The sequence below is a fragment of the Euleptes europaea genome, chromosome 20 (genome assembly GCF_029931775.1).
Source record: "Euleptes europaea isolate rEulEur1 chromosome 20, rEulEur1.hap1, whole genome shotgun sequence".
Classification (NCBI taxonomy): Eukaryota; Metazoa; Chordata; class Lepidosauria; order Squamata; family Sphaerodactylidae; genus Euleptes; species Euleptes europaea.
The window spans coordinates 1,126,862-1,151,127 of NC_079331.1; the positions used below are offsets into that span (position 1 = coordinate 1,126,862).

Below are 24,266 nucleotides of genomic sequence, written 5' to 3' on the forward strand. Positions count from 1 at the left end.
AGTCTATTATTAGGAGTTCCATCAAAGCAGCGCGCACCGAAAGAAGCTGCTCTTCTTCGATCTGTTTTCTGTTATTTTCACCGGCCCACCTGCACTCGCCGAACTGCCATCGTTCTACGAGGAGAGGGTGAGAAAGACGTCAAGGAAGCAGGGGCTTTTCGGACTCCCGGCGTGCCTCCCCCCCACAAAAAAAAGCAATGGCTCGCAAAATAGTTGTAATGATGGGAATGACCTCCGTTTTGAGGACGCTCGTGATTCCCAAGCTGGGTGCCCTGGGCCATGGGGAGGATGTTGCAAGAGACAATTGCAGGTGTGCACGAGCCTACAATGTCTGCCCAGAGGTTCCAAACAGGAGTCGTGGCCCTGCTTCTGAGCATTATGAGGATGAGGGGAGCTGGACTATCCAAATCTCGGTCATTTGAACATGCGAAGCTGCCTTAACAGTGAATCAGACCGTCGGTCCATCAAGGTCAGTACTGCCTACTCAGACTGGCAAGCAGCTCTCCAGGGTCTCAGGCTGAGGTCTTTCGCATCACCTCCTGCCTGGTCCTTTCAGCTGGATATGCCGGGGGTCGAACCTGGGACCTTCTGCATGCCATGCAGATGATCCACCACTGAGCAACAGCCCCCTTCCAAATCTCCACATGTGCGACTAGTACATTTTGCACGACCTGACCGCATCATCGAGTTGGACAACAGTGAAAACTACCTTCATCTCAAGTATCTATTCAGCGCCCTGATTTTGTTGCCACAGCTCCCATTTCTTCAAGCAGCAGAATAAATGAGGCCACTTGGAAACAGCACAGGCTAGGCAGCTCAAGCTCACACCAGAACGCTACACGTACTCTCAAGGACCCACAAACTCACCCAACTTTGATTGCCCTGTCAATTTCTTCCCACTCTGGCGACCAAGAAGTGGAGCGCAACAGGGTCACGCTCCCACTCTTCCCACCAGCTCAGAGGGGGGCAGGCTGAGCCTGCTGCCCTCCAAGCGACTACAAAACTCGCCAGAAATATAAGGGATGTATTTCTTATGAGCAATGACAGAGGCAAGGCCCCCCCCTCCCCCTCAGGGGAAAGGGACAGAGTCAGCAGCAAGCACAAATTCTGGCTAAAGTTTGCAGATCCCTGCACACACACCACAACACACCACATGGCAAGAAACCAACCATTTTCCTGTTGAGTTTTGTCATAATATCCCGTGCGAGAGTGAAGAAAGCCTGGAACCAAAAGAGGGGAAAGGAAAAAAAAAAGATTTAGCACATACAACAGGACTGAGGGAGTTCAGACCAATTACATTTTAGGGGGTGCAAAAAAAGAATTGTTTTGAGGAGGAGGAGAAGAAGAAGAGTTGGTTTTTATATGCTGACTTTCTCTGCCACTTAAGGCAGAATCAAACCGGCTTACAATCACCTTCCCTCCCCCTCCCCACAACAGACACCCTGGAGGTAGGTGGGGCTGAGAGAGCTGTGACTAGCCCAAGGCTACCCAACTAGCTTCGTGTGTAGGAGTGGGGAAACAAATCTAGTTCACCAGATTAGCCCCCGCCACTCACGTGGAGGAGTGGGGAATCAAACCCAGTTCTCCAGATCAGACTCCACCGCTCCAAACCACTGGTCTTAACCACCACAGCACGCTGGCTCTCCGCAGTAAATGTTTTTTAGGCATTTAAGATTTGTCAGTTTTTTGGCTTTATGGGAATTGGCTCCAAAGAGACGCCCAAGAGCAGCAGGAGGGGAAAAAAAGATTCTCGCTGAGCACTCGATCCATCTCTCTGGTATGGTAAAAGCAGGTCCCGTTTCATACGGCACGGGAGAAGCGCTAAGAATCTGCCTGGAGCATATGGGCTACAGGTGTGTAGACCAGAAAGCATTCAACAGCTCAGGCATAAGTCAGTACATCAACAGTACAAAGGTCATACTATGATACAGCTCAACATACAAGGAACAAAAACATGCATTTTAACCACCAGTGGCCAAGCAGGCTGTCAGCAGCTCAAACGCCACTTACCTCTTCCACATTTATGCTCGATTTTGCACTCGTCTCCAGAAATTTGATGCCGTAATCAATTGCTAGCTGGAAGAGAGTGCCAGAACTGTCAGAACTTAAAAAGAGTTAATCTTCAACAAAGAGGTCAGTTGTGCTGGCAAAAGTACAGGCAGTTAAAAAGTGCAAACTTTCGCCTGCAAGACATTACCCTGCCTAGCTGGGATCCCAAAGGGCCTGCATGCAAAGCACGGTGTGAAGGATCTAGGGGTGGGAGGAGAGGGCTTGCCTGTTTTTCCATTCCATAGCAGCTCCTCGCACCTCCCAGAATTCAGAGCCACCCCTGGCTGGAGGAGCTGGATTTTTGCTGAGCAAACATAATGCTCTGGACCAGCGACGCTGGAAGAGTTCCCTACACCCAGAAGACAGCACACTGACTGCCCTTGGGATTCTGGCTTCACTATTACATTGGTATTGAATGTGCTTTCATTTTATGTTCAGAATAAAAAGTGTTCAAGCCTTTTTTTAAAGCAGTATTTAACATGCTATATTCATAAAACAACCAGTCTTATCACACCTTCAAGACCAGAAGATCCATACTGGCAGAAGCTTTTGTGGACAAAAAGTATTTATGGTATCAGACAGTTTTTAGTGGGAGAAGGTTACGCTGTTCTGTTCTGGATACTGCATTCGCCTTTTGCGCTTTCATTCCTGTCCCTTCCAAGGTATTAGCCTACCTTCCTGTAAAATTAAGTGGCTTGAACAAATCAGAGTGGTTACACTAAGTTTTAATTCATGCATTTAGGTCAACATTGGTTTAAAAGAAGACTGCAGACTGTACTGTGCACAATGGAGCAGACAACTAAAAGATAGGTTCACTGTGGTTCAGATTGTTAAGAAACTAAACCCAAACGGAGCAGGTGAGCAAGGTAGGGAGGCCATCTTTCCAAACCAGCAGAGTTACAGGTGCAATTCCTACTCCAATGCAAGCTGCAAGAATCCCATGTGATTTTTTTGTTCTCAGCATCACTGATTAGGACAAATTTAAAGCTGCAATTTAAGCTCTCGGTTGATGAATTTGATCCACTAGCAGATCAAAGCTGGAGGTCCCATTCTGTCCCCAAAATGAATACAGACCCTAGCGCAACACCACTGCTTGCTTCAAATGGGGTGGTGGTGGTGGTGAAATAAAGGGCACCAGGAACATCAGAGACCCTGTCCAAAGAACATTTAAGCGGACAAGACTTACCTTCTCTCCTTTTTCTTTTGAAACTTGTCTTTTTTCATTCATATCACATTTATTACCCAAGATCATTCTTTCTACGTCTGAAGAAGCATGCTGAACAGAGAAGAAAACAAACACAACTAAGTCCCAAAAAGTGTCCAGATGCAACCTGAGCCAAGCCTATGCGGAAGAAATAATAAGGGGACGAAAGTGGAGCTTAACGTTTACCTGCTTCACACACTTTAAAATTAGGTAGGTCTAAAAACACAAAGCCCAACAGGAGTAGAAAGCCTGGCACACCAACGACCACCTGATGAACTGATCCCTGGGAGAAGCCGAACAGAGTGGAAACTGGAGCACCAGAAAAGCCCCAGCTGGGCAGAGAGCCACAGACATAAGGTTAAGGCCTGGTCTAGACAAAGAGCTTATCCCGTGGTAAATCTATTCTTATGTTAGCTTAAAATAAAAGTTACAGTTCCTTCTTGCAGGGGGGTTTCCGCTAATGAAAAAAGAGATCTGTGTTTGAAATGTGACTGGATAATTTCAGAGTGTCTCTACTCAAGGATTTAAAAAAATCTTATATGGTAACTACCCCTGTATAATTCACAGTGGGTAGCCATGTTAATATGTCTGCAGTAGCAGAAAAGAGCAAGAGTCCAGTAGCACCTTAAAGACTAACAAAAATATTTTCTGGCAGGGTATGAGCTTTCGTGAGCCACAGCTCACTTCTTCAGATACTTCTTCAGTATCTGAAGTGAGCTGTGGCTCATGAAAGCTCATACCCTGCCAGAAAATATTTTTGTTAGTCTTTAAGGTGCTACTGGACTCTTGCTCTTTTCTACTACCCCTGTATACTAAAGCGTGCTTAGATCATAATCATATACCTTAATAGTCTCTTATAAGTTTTATTAAGCAGTTCTTGTTTCATCTCCATTCCATCAGGCAAACAAACATGGAGAAAAATCATTTTTTTCATTCAATCTTTTCCCAAGGAAAGCGAATTGAAAGCAGTTCCTAGAATGAATCCAACTCCCCCTTCATACGCCACATTTACTTGCTTCAGACCGGCAATCCCGCCAATGAATTCAAAGCCACTTTGGTTTCATGCCCCTCTGATGCGAAAGCCGCGTGCCATTATAGCAGCTCCGTCTTTCTGCCAACAGACTCAGTCCACTCATTCCGAAATACACATTTACCTCTTCTATGTTCCTTATCCAGTTTTTAATGTTGTCAAAAGACTTCTCATTCGTGATATCGTAGACCAACATGATTCCCTAGAGAAAGCAGAGTCACACCATCAGCAATGAGGCATGCCCCCCCCCATTCCACTCACACTGGGCCTCTAGGAATCATTCCTCAAATTCAAACAGGTACAAGATCTGTTTTCACTCTGTCCCCAAGTCTTCTCCATACTCATTTAGATTTTTTTGTGTTTCTTATTCACACACACACACAAAATCTAAATGAGTAGGAAGAAGAACTGGGGACAGTATTAAAGTAATACATACAAGTCTGATTCCAGCTTATCCTTCCAAGATAAATAAAACCTTAATTTATTTTAGAATCTTTGGTTCTTAAATCTAAATCATCTTCCTTAGTAAGAAATGGAAAGGTTAGAAAAACCAGTTTCAAAGGCTCAGACTATCAGCAGCGAAGCCCAACCTGGAAACGGGCGCTTACCATAGCTCCTCTGTAATACGCAGTTGTGATCGTGCGAAATCTTTCCTGACCTGCTGTATCCCTGTAAGTAAACCAAAGAAGGTTGCATGAAAATTAAAGGTGTGTATGGGGGGGGATGCAAAGGGGTCACGCTCAGCCGCTAACCCTCCCCCTCCCCCAAAACTGACACTCTTACCAAGCCACATTTAGCTTGCCATTTAGCAGTAATACACAGAGACACCGTGCCGTTAAGCTCCACATTAGACAAGATCAAGCAAGCCAAATGTTATGCAATTCACACTCAAAGTACCAATTACTTCTGTGGCTTTTATAAGCAAGAAAGTTCTAGATGGCGGCTTTGGAGCTCAACACTGACAAGTCTACCTGGAAGCCTCCTGTTTCCCCACAGAGACGGCCTTCAAAAAACAGCCCAGTTCAAAATCAGTCCAGATGTTACCTCTCCCCCCTCCCACTTCCACGCGTGGAGAGACGAGGGCTCAGACCACACCCTCCAGCTCACCACCACCACCCCTGAATGCATTTAATTCACATTCAGAGTGATCTCATCTCCTGATATTTTCACAAGGGCACAGCAGTAGAATCTGAATAAGCTCCCTTTGCCCACTGTGATGGTTTTATACTGGCATCTGCTTTAGCAAAACTTTGGTTACAGTGGAAAGTGCTGCTAAGTCGCAGCTGACTTATGGTAACCCTGCAGGGTTTTCAAGGCAAGAAGTGTGAACAGAGGCGGTTTGCCATCGCCTGTCCCTGCGTAGGAGCCCTGGACTTCCTTGGTGGTCTCCATCCAAATACTAACCAGGGACAACCCTGCTTAGCTTCCGAGATCTGATAACATCAGTCTAGCAAACTTTAGACTGGAAGAAACTAAGTTAGCCTAAGAACACCACAGTACAGAGATATCACAGCCACCAGGGGGATGTTCGCTAGGCTTTTTTACTCCTTGGTGACTTGACTGAGGAAAAGTGCACACAACTCTCTTCTCCGTGCTGTGTTAATGTCTGTGGCTGACAGAGAAGATTCATTTCATGAATGTCACAGGATGTCACTATTTCCAAGATTAGTTTATAAAGCAGGCTGTATATCACACACAACTAGATGGACATGGAGCTTTCAAGTCTCAATAAGGCGGCCTGACCAAAAGCTGTTCCACCAGAGACATGGGCCAAATGAGAGGCACCTGCATGCTGAGTTTTTGCAGACTTCCACTTGCTTGAGCTAAACAGCAAGAAGTGAGCTAACGATTTAACAGTCCGTTGTTCGGTTATAAGTACTTTGTGTATGGCAATGTAATTTCGGCTGCCAAAGTTTTTCTGCTGCCGGTTTTCACAAGTTGATTTGAGCAGTGAGTAATTATGTCCACAATTATTTTGAATTCTTCAAGAAGAGTTTTGCAGATAGACAGTTCATCCTGCAGCTACTCCACTACGGGAACTGCTGTAGACACCAATTCACCAAAACAGATCATGTTATGCTCGTATAAACTTACCATATCTGTAGTTTGATTTTCTTCCCATCTAGTTCTATTGTTCTGATTTTAAAATCAATTCCTAGGGGAGAAAAGGATTGCTTTAGTCAGGATTCTATACCATTTCGCTCCTTTTCTCTCAAATTATATGTTGACTAAGCAATAAACGCATGCAAAAGTTTAGTATTTTCCAGTGCACTGAAGAGGATACCCTTCCAGAACACTGGTGTGCATCTGGAGAAGAACCTGTTTTGCACCATTGGCCTTATTTTTATCTCCTGTTACTGGTGCGGCCCTCTTATTTCTCTTTGCACTTTAGAGTCCAACAAGATTTTCAGGGTATAAAGCTTTTGAGAGTCAAAGCTTCCTTTGTCAGATTCAAGCTCGTATCCGATGAAGGGAGCTTTGACTTGTTCATCTCCAAAGTGCTCATTGGACTCCACTCTAGCTGTTCTACAGCAGACTAACATGGCTACCCTTCTGAAACTATACTTATGGAAAATTCTGGTGCCCATACAAATATACCCAGCACTGACACACATACAAAAAAAGGTCATATGTAACCCATTCAGAAATTCCAGTGCTGACTTACCCGCAGGACTAAACAACGACTTGGGATTTCTAACTTGCTATCATGATTAAATGCCTACACTAAACAATGGAACTCCCCTGCCCACAGGTAGGTTTTAACAGTGCCTTGGGACGACTAACTCACTTTTGGCTACTGAACGCTTGGCTAAACCTGTGATTTTTATAGCTGTCAACTAGTCTTTGCTGAACCAGCGTGTGATTTCTGTGCTTTTCTTGATAAGATTTGGATGTTATGTAACACCTTTCACCCTGTATTTTAACCAAACAGAATGTGCATTGTTCTACTTGATTGTTCAGCCCTACCACCTCTGAATGGATGCATTACTTTTCTGGCTGTATCTTGCTTTATCTGCACCCCATGATAAACTGGGGCCTTCGACCACTCTCCTAATCCACTATGCGTAACAACCATAGTTGTTCCAGTTGCTTTGACAGGGACTAACACTTCCATGATTCACCATGCTCCTCTCTCTCGGCTCTGCTTCGGCTCTGCTACAACTCCTCTTCCCCTGCCTGATTGGCTTTGAAGACGTCTGCAAAAAGATTTACACGCTCCACGTTGAAATAAAATTTAGTCAGCCTTCAAAGGGCCATTTACTTTTCAGCAACAGATTAATACACCTTCCCCTCTGGATTGTAACCCAAGAACTTCACTTGGTCCAAATTTAAAGGTACTGTACACCTAAGAAAACAATGAAAACCACTGGCTCAATTCCAGTTCAAAGTTGAGAAATAACCAAGTCCATCCCCCCCACTCCACAAGAACAATGGAAAGTCTTACAAGTGCCTGCTGCTCGCAATGAGCGAGCGGAGCGGCTAGAATGAGCCATCCTCTGACATTTCCTTTGTTTCCTCACTTCAGAAACAGGAAGCAGTAAGCTGCACCCATCAGCAGCGCAAGTCTGGTGACTTGCTGCTGTTTCCTGATGCGCACGTTACACAGCACCAGAAAGAAAACACTGAAAAACTCAGCCAGGACACAGAGCCGTTCAGAGTTTAGCCAGGCAAGCCGCTAGAACGACTTCCTATTCTTCAGCAGGGCTAGGCAAAGCAACGTGCACCCCCCTCCAGGACAGGTGCCAAACCGCAGCACGCTCGGCCGTTTTGCTTGGCGCATGAGGCTTGCTTTCCACCCAAGGGAACAACGGAGAACTTGGGTCAGTCCCTAGCTTATCTCACAGGGTTTCTGGATGGGTAAAGTGGAGGAGAGGGAAAAAGTCTATGTTCCCAGTCCCTTGGAGGAAGGGTGGGATGAAAGCGTGACAGAAGTCTCTCTGGCATGCCTCCCAACCAGAGGGGGCCTTGTTCTTGAGGCAACCTGAGAGGGCCATCTCAGGCAGCAGATCTGGAGCATCCCTGAATGGGAAACAGAACCCACCGCAAGGTTCACCGCTAGCAGACTTGGCCCGGACTCTACTCACTTAAGCATGGGGGGGGCGCTGTCCACCCGCCTCTCTGCCCCACTTTAAGGCTATTTATTACGCTTTCTGCCTCAGGCACCCGGTCCCCAGTCCTTGCAAGACATAATGAGATTTTACGATGCTTGGAATGCACTATCTGATGTTCTTGGTTAGAAGACGAAGCCACTGAGATTAAGGTAAGCTTCTCTTTAGGCTCCAAATTAGCATAGCAAGAAAACGCAGTGCTATCACCACTGACTGCTGCTGTGAGTAGAACAGGCTGCTCTATTTCATACAACTAGGCTCTGCAAAGTAACGCTACGCCACGGCCCTGCATTTTTCCTACACTCCCGTGGGTCTAAGACAGACTCGTGCATATCTCCCCTCTGCCAAGAGAAGATTAACACTTTTCACATCTGAAAAAGTAACTTCTGGACACGGAAGGTTATGCCGCAATAAAATTGCTTGCCCTTTTTGCAGGGTGTGTGTGTGTGTGTGAGGGAGTCCATATTTGGGGCACCAATTCTTACTGGTGGTCCTTTCTTTGCCTCTGCCATATGTATCAGAACCTGGGGGGGGACAGAGAACCCTCAAGGCTAAGAAACAGAAGTGACCCACTAGGATGCAACATTGGTTGGAGTACAAAGAAACATGGTTTAAACAAACAGATGTAAACACAGCAAACTTTGCAACACAAACAAAAGTTTGCTTTCACAGGAGAGATAAGCCACACAGCTCTGTGGATACTTTCTCACAGCGACTGATTCTCAGAGGAATCTTTCACGGGGGTGTCACTCAGTCAGATTACCCACAACGATGCTTAGAGAGCAAGTCTTACAAAACCCCAAATTAAAAGCAGAGCCGTTCATCTTGTTAGCCCAGAAGTATTTAGAAAGATCAGCATTTTTTACAGCATCTTTCAAAATCACTACATGTGTTATGAAAATTAAACAAACACATAATCTCTGTACTACCACATTCTCCCCAGCATAAACCAAGGCTGTGCACCAAGCATGGCTCCTCGCAGACAGGCTGGTACAGATCTCATAATACATTATATGACCACTGTGGTTATACACACACCCCATTACACAGCTGCTTATGTGCTGGTTCTACAACTTGCGATGGCTGCTAATCCATCTGGTAACTAGTAGGAAAGCTGCTAATCCGGGCTTCACATTAATTGACATTCCTTGGATATTTAAAAATTTAGCCACATGCACACTGTGTTTAGACACAGCCTCTCCCTCCCTGCACGCGGACTGCTGGATTCACATTTCCACAAACAATGAAGTAGGACACGCAACTTTGTATTATGCAGATCGCCCGCCGGCAATCCTAGCAACGGGTAACCAGGCAAGGTAACTGCTTCTGAAGGAAGTGGTAGAATAACCACATCCTCTGGCTTGAAGTGCATGTTTATATATATATATATATATGAGAGCTCACTTTTTCACTTCCACGTAAAAACTGAGACCCCCTTTCCAGTTGCGAAACAGGGCACTTCCACAGAACACAAAGATTGCCTAAGGGTTTATCACTTGTAACATAAGATATGCAGAGTCTTTACAGACCGCAGTTCCTCTACAACTCATTTGCTAATATACAATACAGTCCAAACAGAAAACATGTTTCTACAAACTACTTCAGCTTTTGTGAATAGATCTGTATCAGACCCTTCCCCAGCAAGGTAAGAATCCCAGGAAGTCTCTTGTTCAGGTATTTTACACACACAGGGAACTGCATTTGCTCAAACTATTCCACCCACTATGCAGAAATTCATCCGTTCAACAGGGAGTGACAATCCACTGTACAGCTGTGAAATACACATTAGCAACCACGTTTGTCACATTTATCCTTCATCTCTTTAGGTGCACATTCAATATATCAGTGCCTACCTTCTAAAAGTGTTGTGTGCCAGGGTCAAACAACAACAACAACAACAACCTTGTTTTGTAGGCCACTTCACCAGCACTTTAAAGTTAGACAGAAGACACGTTCACTACTTGCTAACGGGAATTAAAGAGTCCAGTAGCACCTTAAGGTGAGGACTAACAAAATTTAGTATCTGGAGGTGTTACCAGACTTCTGCTTAATTCTGCTACAACAGACTCAGACTGCTTCTCCTCTGTGGTTGGTAAGGGAAACTCGTCCATACTCTAATAGCACGTGGGCATCACCATACTATGTATGGGTGTGAAAGCTGGACATTGAAGAAAGCTGATAGGAAGAAAATAGATTCCTTTGAAATGTGGTGTTGGAGGAGAGTGTTATGGATAGCGTGAACGGCCAAAAAAAAACAAATCAGTGGGTTATCAATCAAATGAAGCCTGAACTGACCCTAGAAGAAGCTAAAATGACTAAACTGAGGCTATCGTATTTTGGTCACATGATGAGAAGACAAGAGTAACTGGAAAAGACAGTCATACTAGGAAAAGTTGAGGGCAGCAGGAAAAGAGGAAGACCCAACAAGACATGGGTTGACTCAATAATGGAAGCCACGACCCTCAATCTGCAAGATCTGAGCAAGGCTGTCAAGGATAGGACATTCTGGAGGACTTTGAGTCATAGGAGTGCCATGAGTCGGAAGCGACTTGACAGCACTTAACACACACACTTCACCTTTTCTCCCCACAGTACTGCAAGCTTTGGTTCTGGTGTTCATCAGCTGCAAAAGCCCCTATCAGCCATTGATGATTCACCACATGCAGCCACAACCTATTTGTAAAGCCTCAAGTCATCAGATGAGGAACAGGATGCCCACGGCCTCAAGAGAAGCCGTCCGAGATACGAGCGGGCACTTCTGTTTGATGAAGAATGAAAGCAGATGAGATGTAAGTTGCACTTCAGAAAACACTACACAGGCACACAAAGATCTGCAAGTTTCCAAAATAGATCTCATGCAGATATAACGTTCACAGCAAGGTCTCTTAGAAAGATGACCCATGTTTCAGTATCACTTTTGGAAACTTTCAAATGCATAACACAAAAGCCTGTTAAGGGACCACTGCACTGGCGTTGGCAGTCCAGAGGTTAACATTTGCCATGTACAGAGAACCTGAACATTGCTGTGTACACAGCAGCCTTCAGGAAAACGTATACGTACGCCAAGATTAGATCCCAAGCATTAAGTCTAATCTCTGGAGGCTCCCCTCTACTTAATTCTACTGGCCACTATCTTTTTCTGGCCCCCACAAGATCTGCAGGCAATGAGCACCCCCAGAAGAAGAAAAAAGCTACACTAGTCTCTGAATTCTTGAAGTTTGAGCTATGTTTTGTGCAGTCTTTTAAAAAAAAAGAAAAGTTGCACGTTAAGGTTGAATGAAACTTTCAGATTTGCTTATAGTCACTCTGACTCAAACTTTGGGCCAGATATATTAGCAGTTTTAGAGAAACAATACGTGTGGGTGGAGGGTGGAGCACAATTACAACATGATTGTGTCACGCAGTACAAAGTCACAAAGACAACTAATCATTTGGAACTTTAACCTTTGGCTCTCCTTCCCAGAAACATCTGCTAGACAAGGGCGAAGAAAAGAGAATTTGGGATGTACTTTGACTGTAGAAAACAGCATGAACTTGGGTACTGGAGCTAAATTTCATGCCAAATCCCAGGAGACATGTGTGATACATACAAAGCTGTCTTAACTGAATCAGACCATTGGTCCATCAAAGTCAGTACTGTCTATTCAGACCGGCAGCAGCTCTCCAGGGACTCAGGCAGAGGTCTTTCACCTTACCTACTGCCAGATCTTTTAACTGGAGATGCTGGGGACTGAACCTGGGACCTTCTGCATTTATTTATTTATGTAATTTTTTGTGATGTATAGCCCTCCCTCCCTGGCCAAAGCTGGCTTATAAATACATACATGCATGCATAGATGCATACATACAGCCCTAGATGTGCTCCCCAGACTAAACATCCTCACAAAACAAGACTTCCAAACACATGCCTCTTGGTCCTCATCTGGCAGGGGCATTGAGATGAATGAAATGCTGAATCACTCCTGAAGGAAGAGTTTTCCCACAGTGAAAGATAGCTGAAGCCCCTTCCGATCTCTAGAGCCAAGGTCAGAAGTGCAGCGACTGGATGCTCCCAGCCCTCCTCCCTGACAAGGCCCTTTTGTGTCCAAGAGGACTCCAGTTGGAAAAGCCCTTTTTCTGCAACAATGTGAAGCCCTGTAAATGGGCTTCCCACACCCCTTATAGCTAGACCAAAAAAGGGCAGCAAGTATCTATATAATGGTATTTCTGTACATGCAGTCACCTACATTTTGGTAAGATTCATGACATTTGGCACTAACAGAGCAGGAGAAAAACAACAGTAATAAGCAAATTATCTTAAGAAACCCTCTGTATCACAACAAATGGAACCATCATGATAGCAAAGTCCAATTAAACCAATCCAAGTGTTCCATTTAGCCTTACTGTACCCCTTTAAGGAGGAAATTACTAACCTGGCTGCTTAAGAATTAAGTCTCTTCAAATGATCAATCATGCAATTGACACTGTCCTAAGTCAAACAGCGAGCTGCCAACAGTTAGAGCATTGTTCGGGGAAATCCATGCATGCAAATCACTCCTCATTAAGATGTATAAGGATTCCACTGTGAGAAGGCCGTTGCATAAGCAGTATGGAATGCAAGCACATGAAGTTCATATGGCTGACACAGGGAATACAAAAGAATTCTATTTCAGCCAGAGAATCCATTTTCGTTTTATGCAAGGAGGGTTCAGACGGTCATGTGCTATGTTCACCGTCACAGGTGCGCGGAAGCTCAAACCAAAATTCTGCGGAAGATGGCCCTTCCCAGTGAGCACGCTCACTGAACAGACCAGATTAAAACCTTTATCTATAAAAACTAGTCAGCCACCCCACAACCTTCCCAGATTAATCCAACCACCCATCTTGTTGGTCCTCGAGCACTCAGACCTAAAATCCTGTTCAGACCGGCAACAGGGCATTGCACATTCTACGTTTATTATTGAGCTACCAAAAAAAAAAAACCTCTTTGGGTTTTAGTGTATGAGGTTACAAAACAGTACACTAAGATCTGTGGAGTTAAGATAAGCAAGTGCTTCTAACAGGCTTACAGCCCTTGCCTCACTGGGAGACTTAATTATACTCAATGAAAGTTTAAGCAGGGAAGCCAAGGACTTCAAGCTTCAGTATGGATTTGTTACATTACAGGAAACTGACGAGATCGTTAAAAAACTAGTTTTAGATCTTCCCTGGCAAGAGAAAGAGAACACAGTAATAGCACAGACTTTACAAAAATCAGTTTTCCAGAAGATGTAACCTTTCCCAGCCAGCATGGTGTAGTTGTTAAGAATGGTGGTTTGGAGCGGTGGACTCTGATCTGGAGAACCGGGTTTGATTCCCCACTCCTCCACATGAGTGGCTGAGGTTAATCTGGTGAACTGGATTTGTTTCCCCACTCCTACACACGAAGCTAGCTGGGTGACCTTGGGCTAGTCATACTCTCTCAGCCTCACCTACCTCACAGGGTGTCTGTTGTGGGGAGGGGAAGGGAAGGTGACTGTAAGCCGGTTTGATTCTCCCTTAAGTGGCAGAGAAAGTCGGCATATAAAAACCAATTCTTCCCTAATCTGCCTGGGTATTGTGAAAGTTCAGCTTTCTTGACTGTTGGGTCAACTGATATTCTAAGCAAGAAACTGCTCTAATTCCAACCAAACGTCTGTTGAAAGATATTCTATGCTTAGGAATAAGGAAACAATATACGCCCAGAAGTTATGACCTTAGCAATTGCTTAAATTATGGGATAAATATCGTTATCCATCTAGTTCCACATGCATCTGCTTCAATACCGGTTTTTTAAAAGTCCTAGGTTTTAAATTTTGTTTTAAATTGGACAGGAGTATTGCATTATTTGTTGATCTAGAAAGGCATAATTTTTGTACACTGAAAGCTATGATAGGCAGTGGTAAATCCGCTAGTCACGAATATATTGTGAGGAAGTTTAATGGCTGGACTTTGTCATGGTTCCAATATTTTTGAGTAAGACATCCCATCTTGGCAATGTTAGGTCCACAGCTGGCAATATGGCCATTGTCTAATTGTCAATATTTCATAGGATATATTGGGGGGGAGGAAGTGTATGCAATATTGCAGACCTTCAGTAATAAAAGGTTCAAAATTCCGCGAGGAAACAGATCTTGGTCTTGTTATCTCTTTGGAAGAACAACTAGAATATTAGACAGTTCTCTCTTACTGATACTGTACACCAAAAGATGCTTAGTATAAAGTTCTTTTTTGATGGTATCTTACCCTGACAAGATTTAATAGAATATTTAAAACAAATACTTTTAAATACTGGAAGAGTTCTACCCTTTCTATAGACATTTTCCCAACTCTGGTAGAGCTGCTCTTACGTACTGGTTCTAAGTTATTTCAGTAATTCGCATGGTTATGGGCATTATACGTTCCAATCTACTTTCTGTATAGAATTATTTTCAGGTACACTGCCGATCTTCTATAAAGTCACTGACAGTTATAATTTAACATTTGTGAGGGGATGAGAAAAGCCTCATCTTTCCTCAGACTCTGGCTTATGCCCCAATAAATCTGTTAAGTCTTTAAGATGCTACTCCCCCCCCCTTTTTTTTTTTTTGCTGAACACAGCTAGCCTCTACACAGGCAGAATGAATCGTCTAAAACAGAAACAGCCACACACACAGCGGCATAAAGCAAAGTCACCCACCCATTTGAAGCAAACTACTTCTGTACTGCAACAGTGGTTTGTCGCTAGAAGAAAGCTAAAATCTTTTAGTGGCAGGTGGGGAGGGGGAAATACAGGAAATGAACAAAGAGGCAAAATAAGCAACTCACAGCATGGAGCCTCACAGTTTTAACAAATGTTTAAGACTCTTGTTGCTTTAAGGGCTACTTGTGCTAAGAAGCATTCAGAAATACTGGTGTACTAACTTTACTGCCAACAAACCTAGAGAACTGCTCTGGGCACAGGTTCCAAGAACTGGAGGATACTTCCTTCTGGTCTCAGAACACAGAGGTGCAAGTTCAACCAGGTTCCGCTGGAAATCATACTTTCAATTCAATCTATCAGATGAGGTCAGTGTTTGCCAAAGTCACAGTGCTGCATCAACACAGACTGAAGCCAAATCCAGTTGTCCCGTTGGTGTAAACCAGAAGGAAACAGACACGCCTGCAAAGGAACCAAGATGAGGCAGTTCCCTCTCTTAGGACTCAACAGCAACTTCCTCAAGGCCGAAGGTTCTCCCATCGGGAGCTGCAGTCACATTCATGCATAAAGTCATTAAGGGTTAATTGATATTTGAACAAAACATTTGTCACCCTGTAACTCAAGTGAGACTGACAAACGTCAGGAAGCTCCATCTGGCAATTAAAGATGGGGATGAAGTACTTAGACATCTGTCAAGTGGAAGACAAAGGGGTCGAAGCTTCTCCCACCCCCAGCTGCCTCACCAACGATCCTGCCACAAACAGAAGCAAAGAGCTGAAATGTTCACACTTGGACAGAACAGTCCCAAGACCGCAAGCGTTAACACTGAAGCCGATAACCCCCTTCAGATGCGGTCCTGGGAATGAGCAGATATTTAGGGAAACAAGACACTTCACTCTGTGGCCATCTCAAATGAAGCAGTCTTGTCTGCCTCCACTCCTCCCCTTACCCCTCCAGTCCATTTCCTGATTACTCAGTCCTCACATATGTCCTTAGAGATGGAACTAGAGATGAAAAAAAGGCCCAGGGAAAAAAGGTTGCTCAGCTGTTCCTAGTGGCTTCTCCACTTCCCAAAAGCAAAAGTAGAAATACTGGAAGTTTTAGGAAGAGGAAGCAGACCTTTATGATACATTTTCTCTCACAATGAAGAGTGAAATAGCTTTACCGGTAAATCAATACTTTAACAGAGCCGACACAGCCGACACATGCTGTAGAAGAAGAAGAAGAAGAAGAGTTGATTTTTAGAATGCAGCAACTTGTAACTATTTCATTTCCTTCATTTATACCCTGCCTTTCCCCCCCATTGGAAAGACTTACATAATTCCCTTCTCCTACATTTTATTCTTACAACAGCCCTGTGAGGTAGCTTAGGCTGAGTGTGAGACTGGCCCAATCAAGCCCACCCAGTGAGCTTCTATCTGACAAACAACTTTGCGCATAAGCTATCATCTCTCCTGTCTTTCCCCCATGGCTTCAAAACGTCTATATCTCTATCTTGAACTTTCTCTCACATAAATGCCATCATCTTATCTTAGAGTCTGCAGTGTATTTTGTACATTAAAGGCTGATACTATGCTGCAAATATTTTTTTTAATCAAAATGGAGCCACATAAAGTGAAAGGGGGGGATTTTTTATGTTAATATTACTCCAGCACAGTGAATTATTCTGCCAAATGCTGCTATCATCTTGGATAAGAATGTAAATATTACAGAGTTTTGTAGTCAGCAAGTTTCTGAACTGAGTCTGAACCCCTCCCAAGCTCATAAAGGCAACAGCTACACAAATTCAGCTCATATTAGTATCGCCGGGAGAAATTTAGCAGACTTTAGAAATTACACATTTTTCTCTGGTTATTGTAAAGCCGAACAAAACTAACCAGAAATAACAACGCACAGCAATAAATCCAAAGCTCCCAAAGTTCTGGAGAATCAGTATATATGCATCTCAGTGTCCCAGGATAACGGCATGTGTGGAAGGGCAAAGTTGCAGAGTACTATACACGATCTGTACTACGTTAACCTTTGATCAACCTTTTAATGCAATGCTACAGTGACTTGTTAAGCAAGCTGGTTTCGCACGTCTTCCAGCCCGAGTTTCATTTCCCTTTTAGTCGAGGGCTGCATAAGAGCAAGAGTTTCCTCTCAAGGAAGCAGAAAAGAACCAACTACAAAGGGTGTGAGTCTGGGATGTTTCCACGCAGCAAGAGGTGTAAGCATAGAAGAGCAGATTCCTGCACAGATTAATCAAGCCTAAGGGAAAGTGGGAGAGATGCAAGACTCACAATGCATCTCGTTAATAGTGTATGAGAAAGCACGTAAGGGCAGGGAGAGAAAATCTATACAACCCAAATAACTGCACGTAGGAACAGGCCAGTTTGAGCTTTAAAGTGCAAGGAAACACCCAAGGAGGGAGAGCATCTGGAACAATGCCGCATCATAAACAACTCAGTTCAGTTGCTGTTATCAGGGCAAGTGAAAAATCCAGGCAGAGCTGGATTTCTAATCACAATGACGTACTGAACCCATGAAACTGCCTTATACTGCATCAGACCCTCGGTCCATCAAAGTCAGTATTGTCTTCTCAAACCGACAGCGGCTCTCCAGGGTCTCAGGCTGAGGTCTTTCACATCACCTACTTGCCTAGTCCCTTTAACTGGAGATGCCGCGGACTGAACCTGGGACCTTCTGCATGCCAAGCAGACGCTCTACCACGGCCCATCCATACTTTCATACATTCTTCTAAGCAACAGACGATCCCACTACACTACAACTACAGCAGATACTGGAGCTACAACGCAAAATATATATATATATACAGAACTTTACTGTATAAAAACATTATCGCAGCACAGAACACACAATTAAGCAACCACAAACAGAAGTCTATACAAAGCGTTCAACAACTTGTCTGGGCAAAACCCAAGATTTGTGCTAGAAATCCCTCTGGAACTTGGCCTCCCAACTACCTTAAGCTGTTCTTCCACAAACAACAGAACAGTAGCTATGCTGCAGGAAAAAAGGACAAGGAATGCTATGGCACTTTAGACTGGCCAGAGAAAAGTTTACTGCATCACATTCATAAAGCAGACCTGAAAGCCAGTGAGATCAGTGGCCTGCTGTAAGTGGAGGATAAACCAAGAATCGAGGCAAACCAACAGGAATGCAAATGCAGCCTATGATTTGGCCTATAATCTCCCTGAGGCTTACCAAAGCAAGCAGCAACCACTGCCATTTCAGGCACAGACAGCTGTCACTCCTGGGGCTGGTTCACACATGCACACATGTTCATAACCTCAGCAACTTGTAGCAGCAAGGGAAGACCATGTTCGTGTGAACGAACCCTCAAAGAAGGCAGACAGAACACGTTATCACCTCAAACATTGGTTGTTCACAATGGAGTCCCCCCACACATTCAATTGCGATTCCTCAGTGGAACAGGCTTCCTTGGGAGGTGGTAAATGCTCCTTCCCTGGAGGTTTTTAAGCAGAGGCTAGATGGCCATCTGTCAGCAATGCTGATTCTATGACCTTAGGCAGATGATGAGAGGGAGGGCACCTTGGCCATCTTCTGGGCATGGAGTAGGGGGTCACTGGGTGTGTGTGGGGGAGGTAGTTGTGAAATTCCTGCATTGTGCAGGGGGTTGGACTAGATGACCCTGGTGGTACCTTCCAACTCTATGATTCTATGGCATCTATGAACTGCCTCACAGTCGCACAACAGAATTCACCCAAAGAGCATTCCAGGAGAGTTAGGACAAGGCCTAGCCATTGGGGGGGGGGGGGGAAGGGATTATGTAAGAAGAAAAGTAAGACAGTATCTGGTATTTCAGCTAAATTTGGGAAAATATTAAATTCTGTATCGCAGCCCATTTACCTGACAACAACAACTTTGCATGACTGAATCTAAATAATTTACTCAGAGCTCCGCTTCTTTCCAATTAGTTTAGACGCCTCGACCACATCTAGAGATTCTTGCAGCATGTAATGTGTGCTCTGCAAAATTTCCCGGTGGGTATTATCACACACACACACACAACACTCAAAGTGGCTCCAAACCTCCTTCCTGCCATTGGTGTGCTTCTGATGGATAAGCCGTGAGGGCTATTTTTAAACCACGGGTGCATTCAATCCAATGTAAGTTTTGCAATAAAATTAAAGCGCGCCCAGAGCACTTTAGCGTCATGAGCAGCAGCAGCACCTTTGACAGGAAGGCACAGCACTGCCCATTAAATAATAATAATGTTTTTATCACCAAGAGATCCCTCATTTACATTAGCAGAGCAGAAGTGCACATTTTCTAATGAAAACTTGATTTCACGGAGTATTAAAAGCCCCCAAACTTTAGGAGAGCATATGGAGATATGCTCCTGATGTGACAGGTGAACAATGTAAACTCTGCAGAGCCAGAAAACCACTGAGCCTTTGAACATACCTGCTCAAGTTTGGTTACCACAGCTAATTAGAGGTTTTTTTTTCATACAGCACGAAATGACATCCAGCTAGAGCAGTTTTTCTCGTGGCCTCTTTCATTTCCTGACAATTTCTGTGCACTCAGCATTCAAATAATTTAGTTCACAAGCCAGTTACCATGACAATGGCTTGACAGTAAAGGAACAACCTTCCTTGAATCAACTGCCCCCTCCCTGAGATCAGCTGAAGCAAGCTTGTTTAAGAGTCTTAGTACACTGACCTGGCCTTCTCTGCAGCACCATCCTAAGGCACTCCTTCCCCACGGATGCTCATCTAGTAGGGTCTCCCAGAAGTTTCTGGAGACCATTAAGACCCCAAAAAGCCTTGGGGTTGTTGCACTAGCTAAGCTGACTCTGTGATTTAACCTCTTCTGCTGGGATATTATTGATTTTTAAATTTTATTTAATGTGTTCAAAATTGCGTAAGCCAAAGCAAAGGCCTACACAATGAACAAGCAAATTAAAATGTCAATGAAATTTAAACATTCTAATTCCAGACTGGCCTTGCAAGTCACCAAATGTTCTACAGAGCAGTTAAATGATTTCAAATAAGCAGCACAAACGAATGCAAACACAATCCTCAGAACCACACGTTTACAAAGACGTTTTTAATCAGATGGAAACATTTTGCTCAAACTGCTTAAGGATGCATAGAAATGCAGCTACAAACCAATTATTCTTCCTAGACTTACACAGGTTCTCTAGTAAAAACAAACTGGACACTCAATACTCATCCAACAGCCCATATTTAGTACAGGAGACTTCAACACATGACCACATACTATGGTCAGATAACACGATTTCTGTCATCATTTGAGGGCCTAAAAGCAAGCCACTAGAGATCAGGAAACTTTTCCACCTGTGGTTAACTGTAGCCTAAGAGCAGCAACCCAAAACGAAAGTCACTAAACCCCTGTGCAAAAAAGCATTACCACTAATTGCTTCTACACAGACACGAAAAAAGCTAGCAACTTCTCCAGAGAGAAGTCGAGAGAGGAAGCCGTGTGAGTCAGTAGCATTTTGGCCTAGAACTTGCCAAAGCTCATGCTAGAATAAAAATTTTGCAGTCTAAGGACCTTCAAAGCTACGTACTTTTTTCTCTAGATATTCATCACTCAAAGCTGCAATCAAGGCCTACCAGTTCAAAAGCTCATCCAGGGTGTTAGCTACTTGCTTATCACATACAGAAATCTATTACCTCTGGCCGTAGAAACAAGCTGTCATTTGACAGAGCAGTTATTGCTTCACTGCTGTGATTCTTATGTGCAAAAACACCAGTTTATAACAGTAACCAAAGACTGCAGTCACCACTGGCCATAAGAATCCACCTTTCTCTGTAGAGGGGGGTATTTAGGGGTTTTATTTAACTTTAATCTAGAATGTTTTCATTATTTCTACACTGAACTGTTAATAAAGACAGCCAGATCTCAGATTTTTTTCTACAGCAGCATCTTATAGATCTCCTTCCCCAAGCAAGCCCATCTAGTAGGTTCCCTTGAAAGTTTCTGGAAACACCCAAAAAGGCAGAGTATAATTATTTTAACAAACTGATTGTTCAGAGCATTTCCCCCTTAAAAGTTGCAGAGGAGAAAGAGAAGCAGGCAAATTTTGCATGAAACTGGAGCCAGATACACTGGAAAACACCAGCAACACAGAAGGCACAGTGGGCAGCTAAACCCAATCATTCTTGAAGCTTAAGAGAGACAGCAGCTGTGGGAAAGCTGCAAACCCATGGCTTGCCTATGTGAACTCATAAGGCAGCTACTTCCAAGCAGATTCTGAACCAAGCAACAAAAGGAAGTATCCACCAGGCCTTTCAACAGGTGCCCCTTCCCCCTGGAGGAAAAACGCAGATGACTGCGGGGAGCATGGCTCCCTGTTTCGAATGTAGAAGCCCCCAAGTTCAACTCCCAAAAGCATCTTTAGTTAAAAGGGTCAAAAAGCAGGTGATACAAAAGACTTCTGAGACCCAGAAGACCTGCTGCCAGTAAGAGGAAACAAGACTGACCTTGATACACCAGAATGAGGCAACGTAAACATTATTCATGGGGGGGGGACCACATTCAGTGGCAGAGGTGATGTGAAAGACCTCTGCCTGAGACCCCCCTTGGTTCATCAGTCAGTATGGTCTACTCTGACCAGCAGCGGCTCTCCAGGGTCTCAGGCAGAGAGGTCTTTCACATCACTTACTTGCCTAGTGCCTTTAACTGGAGATGCCACTGGGGATTGAACCTGGGACCTTCTGCATGCCTAGCAGAGGTTCTACCACTGAACTTGTACCCACAAAAAACATCTTGCTGGTTTCTAAGTGTTTGCCGGGTAGGCCGGGCTAGAAGTCCAATAAAATAAATAAATAAAGTAAGCTGCTGCTGGACTTCCATCCAGCTGCGAACGGCCAAATAAACGAGCGGAGAGAGAAGCCCCCGGCCAGCCTGGCTCAGGGTCTCAAGCAGACGCCGTGTCTTGAGGTCTAGCAGCTTGAGGCATTCAACGGCAAACGATCATCACTGGGGTGGGTGGGTCGGTGGGCGGGAGCTCTGGGTGGAATTCCCCTCTTAGCAGGAGGCGACCCTTCGAGACAGGGAGGCTCACCGCCCCCCCAAGCTGTTTGGATCCTGCTCCGAATGTAGCTTCTTGGGCTAGGGTTGCCAACCTCCAGGTACTAGCTGGAAATCTCACATGAATACACATGAACATACATGAAGCTGCCTTCTACTGAACCAACCCCTCCCCCCCGGTCCATCAAACTCAGTATTGTCCACTCAGACTGGCATCAGCTCTCCAGGGTCTCAGGCAGAGGTCTTTCACATCACCTACCTGCCTAGTCCCTTTAACTGGAGATGCAAGGGATTGAAACTGGGACCTTCTGCATGCCATATATGAACATATGAAGCTGCCTTATTCTGAATCAGACCCCCCCCTTAGTCCATCAAAGTCAGTATTGGCCACTCAGACTGGCATCAGCTCTCCAGGGTCTCAGGCAGAGGTCTTTCACATCACCTACTTGCCTGGTCCCTTTAATTGGAGAAGCCGGGGATTGAACCTGGGACCTTTTGCCTGCCAAGCAGAGGCTCTACCACTGAGCCACAGCCACATGAAGTTGCCTTATACTGAATCAGACCCCCCCGCCCTTAGTCCATCAAAGTCAGTACCGACCAGCAGCGGCTCTCCAGGGTCTCAGGCAGAGAAAGGTCTTTCGCATCAGCTTACTTGCCTAGTCCCTTTAACTGGAGAGGCCACTGGGGATTGAACCCGGGACCTTCTGCATGCCGAGCAGAGGCTCCACCACTGAGCCACGACCCCTCTCCATAGCACTCCAGGATCTCCGGCTGAGGTCTTTCACATCCCCTGCTTGCCTAGTCCCTTGAACTGGAGATGCTGCCAGGGACTGAACCTGAGACCTTCCGCATGCCAAGCAGAGGCTCCACCACTGAGCCACGGCCCCTCTCCATGGCTCTCAGGCAGAGGTCTTTCCCATCACCTATGTGCCTGGTCCCTTCAACTGGAGATGCCAGGGATCGAACCTGGGGCCTTCTCCCTGCCAAGCAGAGGCTCTGCCGCTGAGCCACGGCCCCTCCCTCCCGCTATGACAACGGATCTCCAGCCGAAAGATCAGTTCCCCTGGAGAAAAATGGCCGCTTGGGCCATGGGACTCCACTGCACTGAAGCCCCTCCCCCCCTCAGGCCCCGCCCCCGAAAACCTCCCGCCGGGGGCCAAGAAGGACCTGGCAACCCTACTCCACAGGGCCTTTAACGGGCAAGGCCACAGAACTGGGCGTTGGAGCCGGGTTGGGCGGCGGGGAGGGGGAAGGAAAGAGAAAACGGACGGGCCTCCCCCCACACCACCCCCACCACCCCCACGGCCTTCCGGGACACCCAAAAACACCCTCCCCCACCCCACATCCGCCAGTCAAACCCCCCTCCCCCCCCCAGCCGTGACGAAGTCTGAGGGAAAAGAAGGGGGAGGGGTAAAAGACGCAAACGCCTCAGAACAAGTGACCCCCCCTCAGAAAAGATGGGGGAGGGGCGCCCCCCCCCCACCCGCTCACCCACCGATGGTGGAGATGAAGGTGGTGTTGAAGGCGTCCTCGCTGAAGCGGAAGAGCAGGCAGGTCTTGCCCACGCCCGAGTCGCCGATCAGCAGCAGCTTGAAGAGGTAGTCGTAGGTCTTCGCCATCTTTCGCCCGACCCGCCGACTGACGGGACCGCCGCGCGCCGCTCCGCTCCCTCCCTCACGCCCGCCGAGCACAGGGGGGGGGAGGGGACGGCACGCAGGCAGGGAGGGGCCCCGGCCGCTCCGCGCGCGCGCACGCCACGCCCACCGACGCCGCCCGCGTCACCCCCGCCGCGACAAGGGAGCGGGGGCGGCTCATCGACGCGCGCCGGAAGCGGAGGCTCGGAAAGCGACCGCTTGTGGGAAACGGAGTCTTCTGGGTGGGGACTTACGCGAACGCGCGAAGCTGCCGGACTTTGGCTGTAACCGCGCTAGGTATTCCCAGCGATGTATTAAGAGTTTGAAACTGTTATAAAAAAAAATACTGCTCGCACTTTCTGTGTATTCCCAGCGATGTATTAAGAGTTTGAAAATATTATAAAAAAATATTGTTCGCACTTTCTGTGTATTCCCAGCAATGTATTAAGAGTTTGAAACTGTTATTAAAAAAATACTGCTCGCACTTTCTGTGTATTCCCAGCGATGTATTAAGAGTTTGAAACTGTTATAAAACAAA

The 24,266-nt window shown here is 45.5% G+C and overlaps 1 protein-coding gene across 1 annotated transcript; it reads right to left on the reverse strand.

The window, feature by feature from the left end:
- On the reverse strand, positions 1–23,727 carry RAB8B (RAB8B, member RAS oncogene family). The gene is made up of 8 exons (XM_056865718.1): positions 23,590–23,727; positions 6,378–6,438; positions 4,892–4,952; positions 4,408–4,485; positions 3,236–3,325; positions 2,011–2,076; positions 1,170–1,220; positions 1–114 (listed from the first exon to the last, which is right to left on the reverse strand). The coding sequence occupies exons 1-8, from the start codon at positions 23,711–23,713 to the stop codon at positions 22–24; spliced, it is 624 nt and encodes a 207-aa protein (XP_056721696.1). The 5' UTR covers positions 23,714–23,727; the 3' UTR covers positions 1–21.
- Positions 23,728–24,266: the final 539 nt, after the last annotated feature.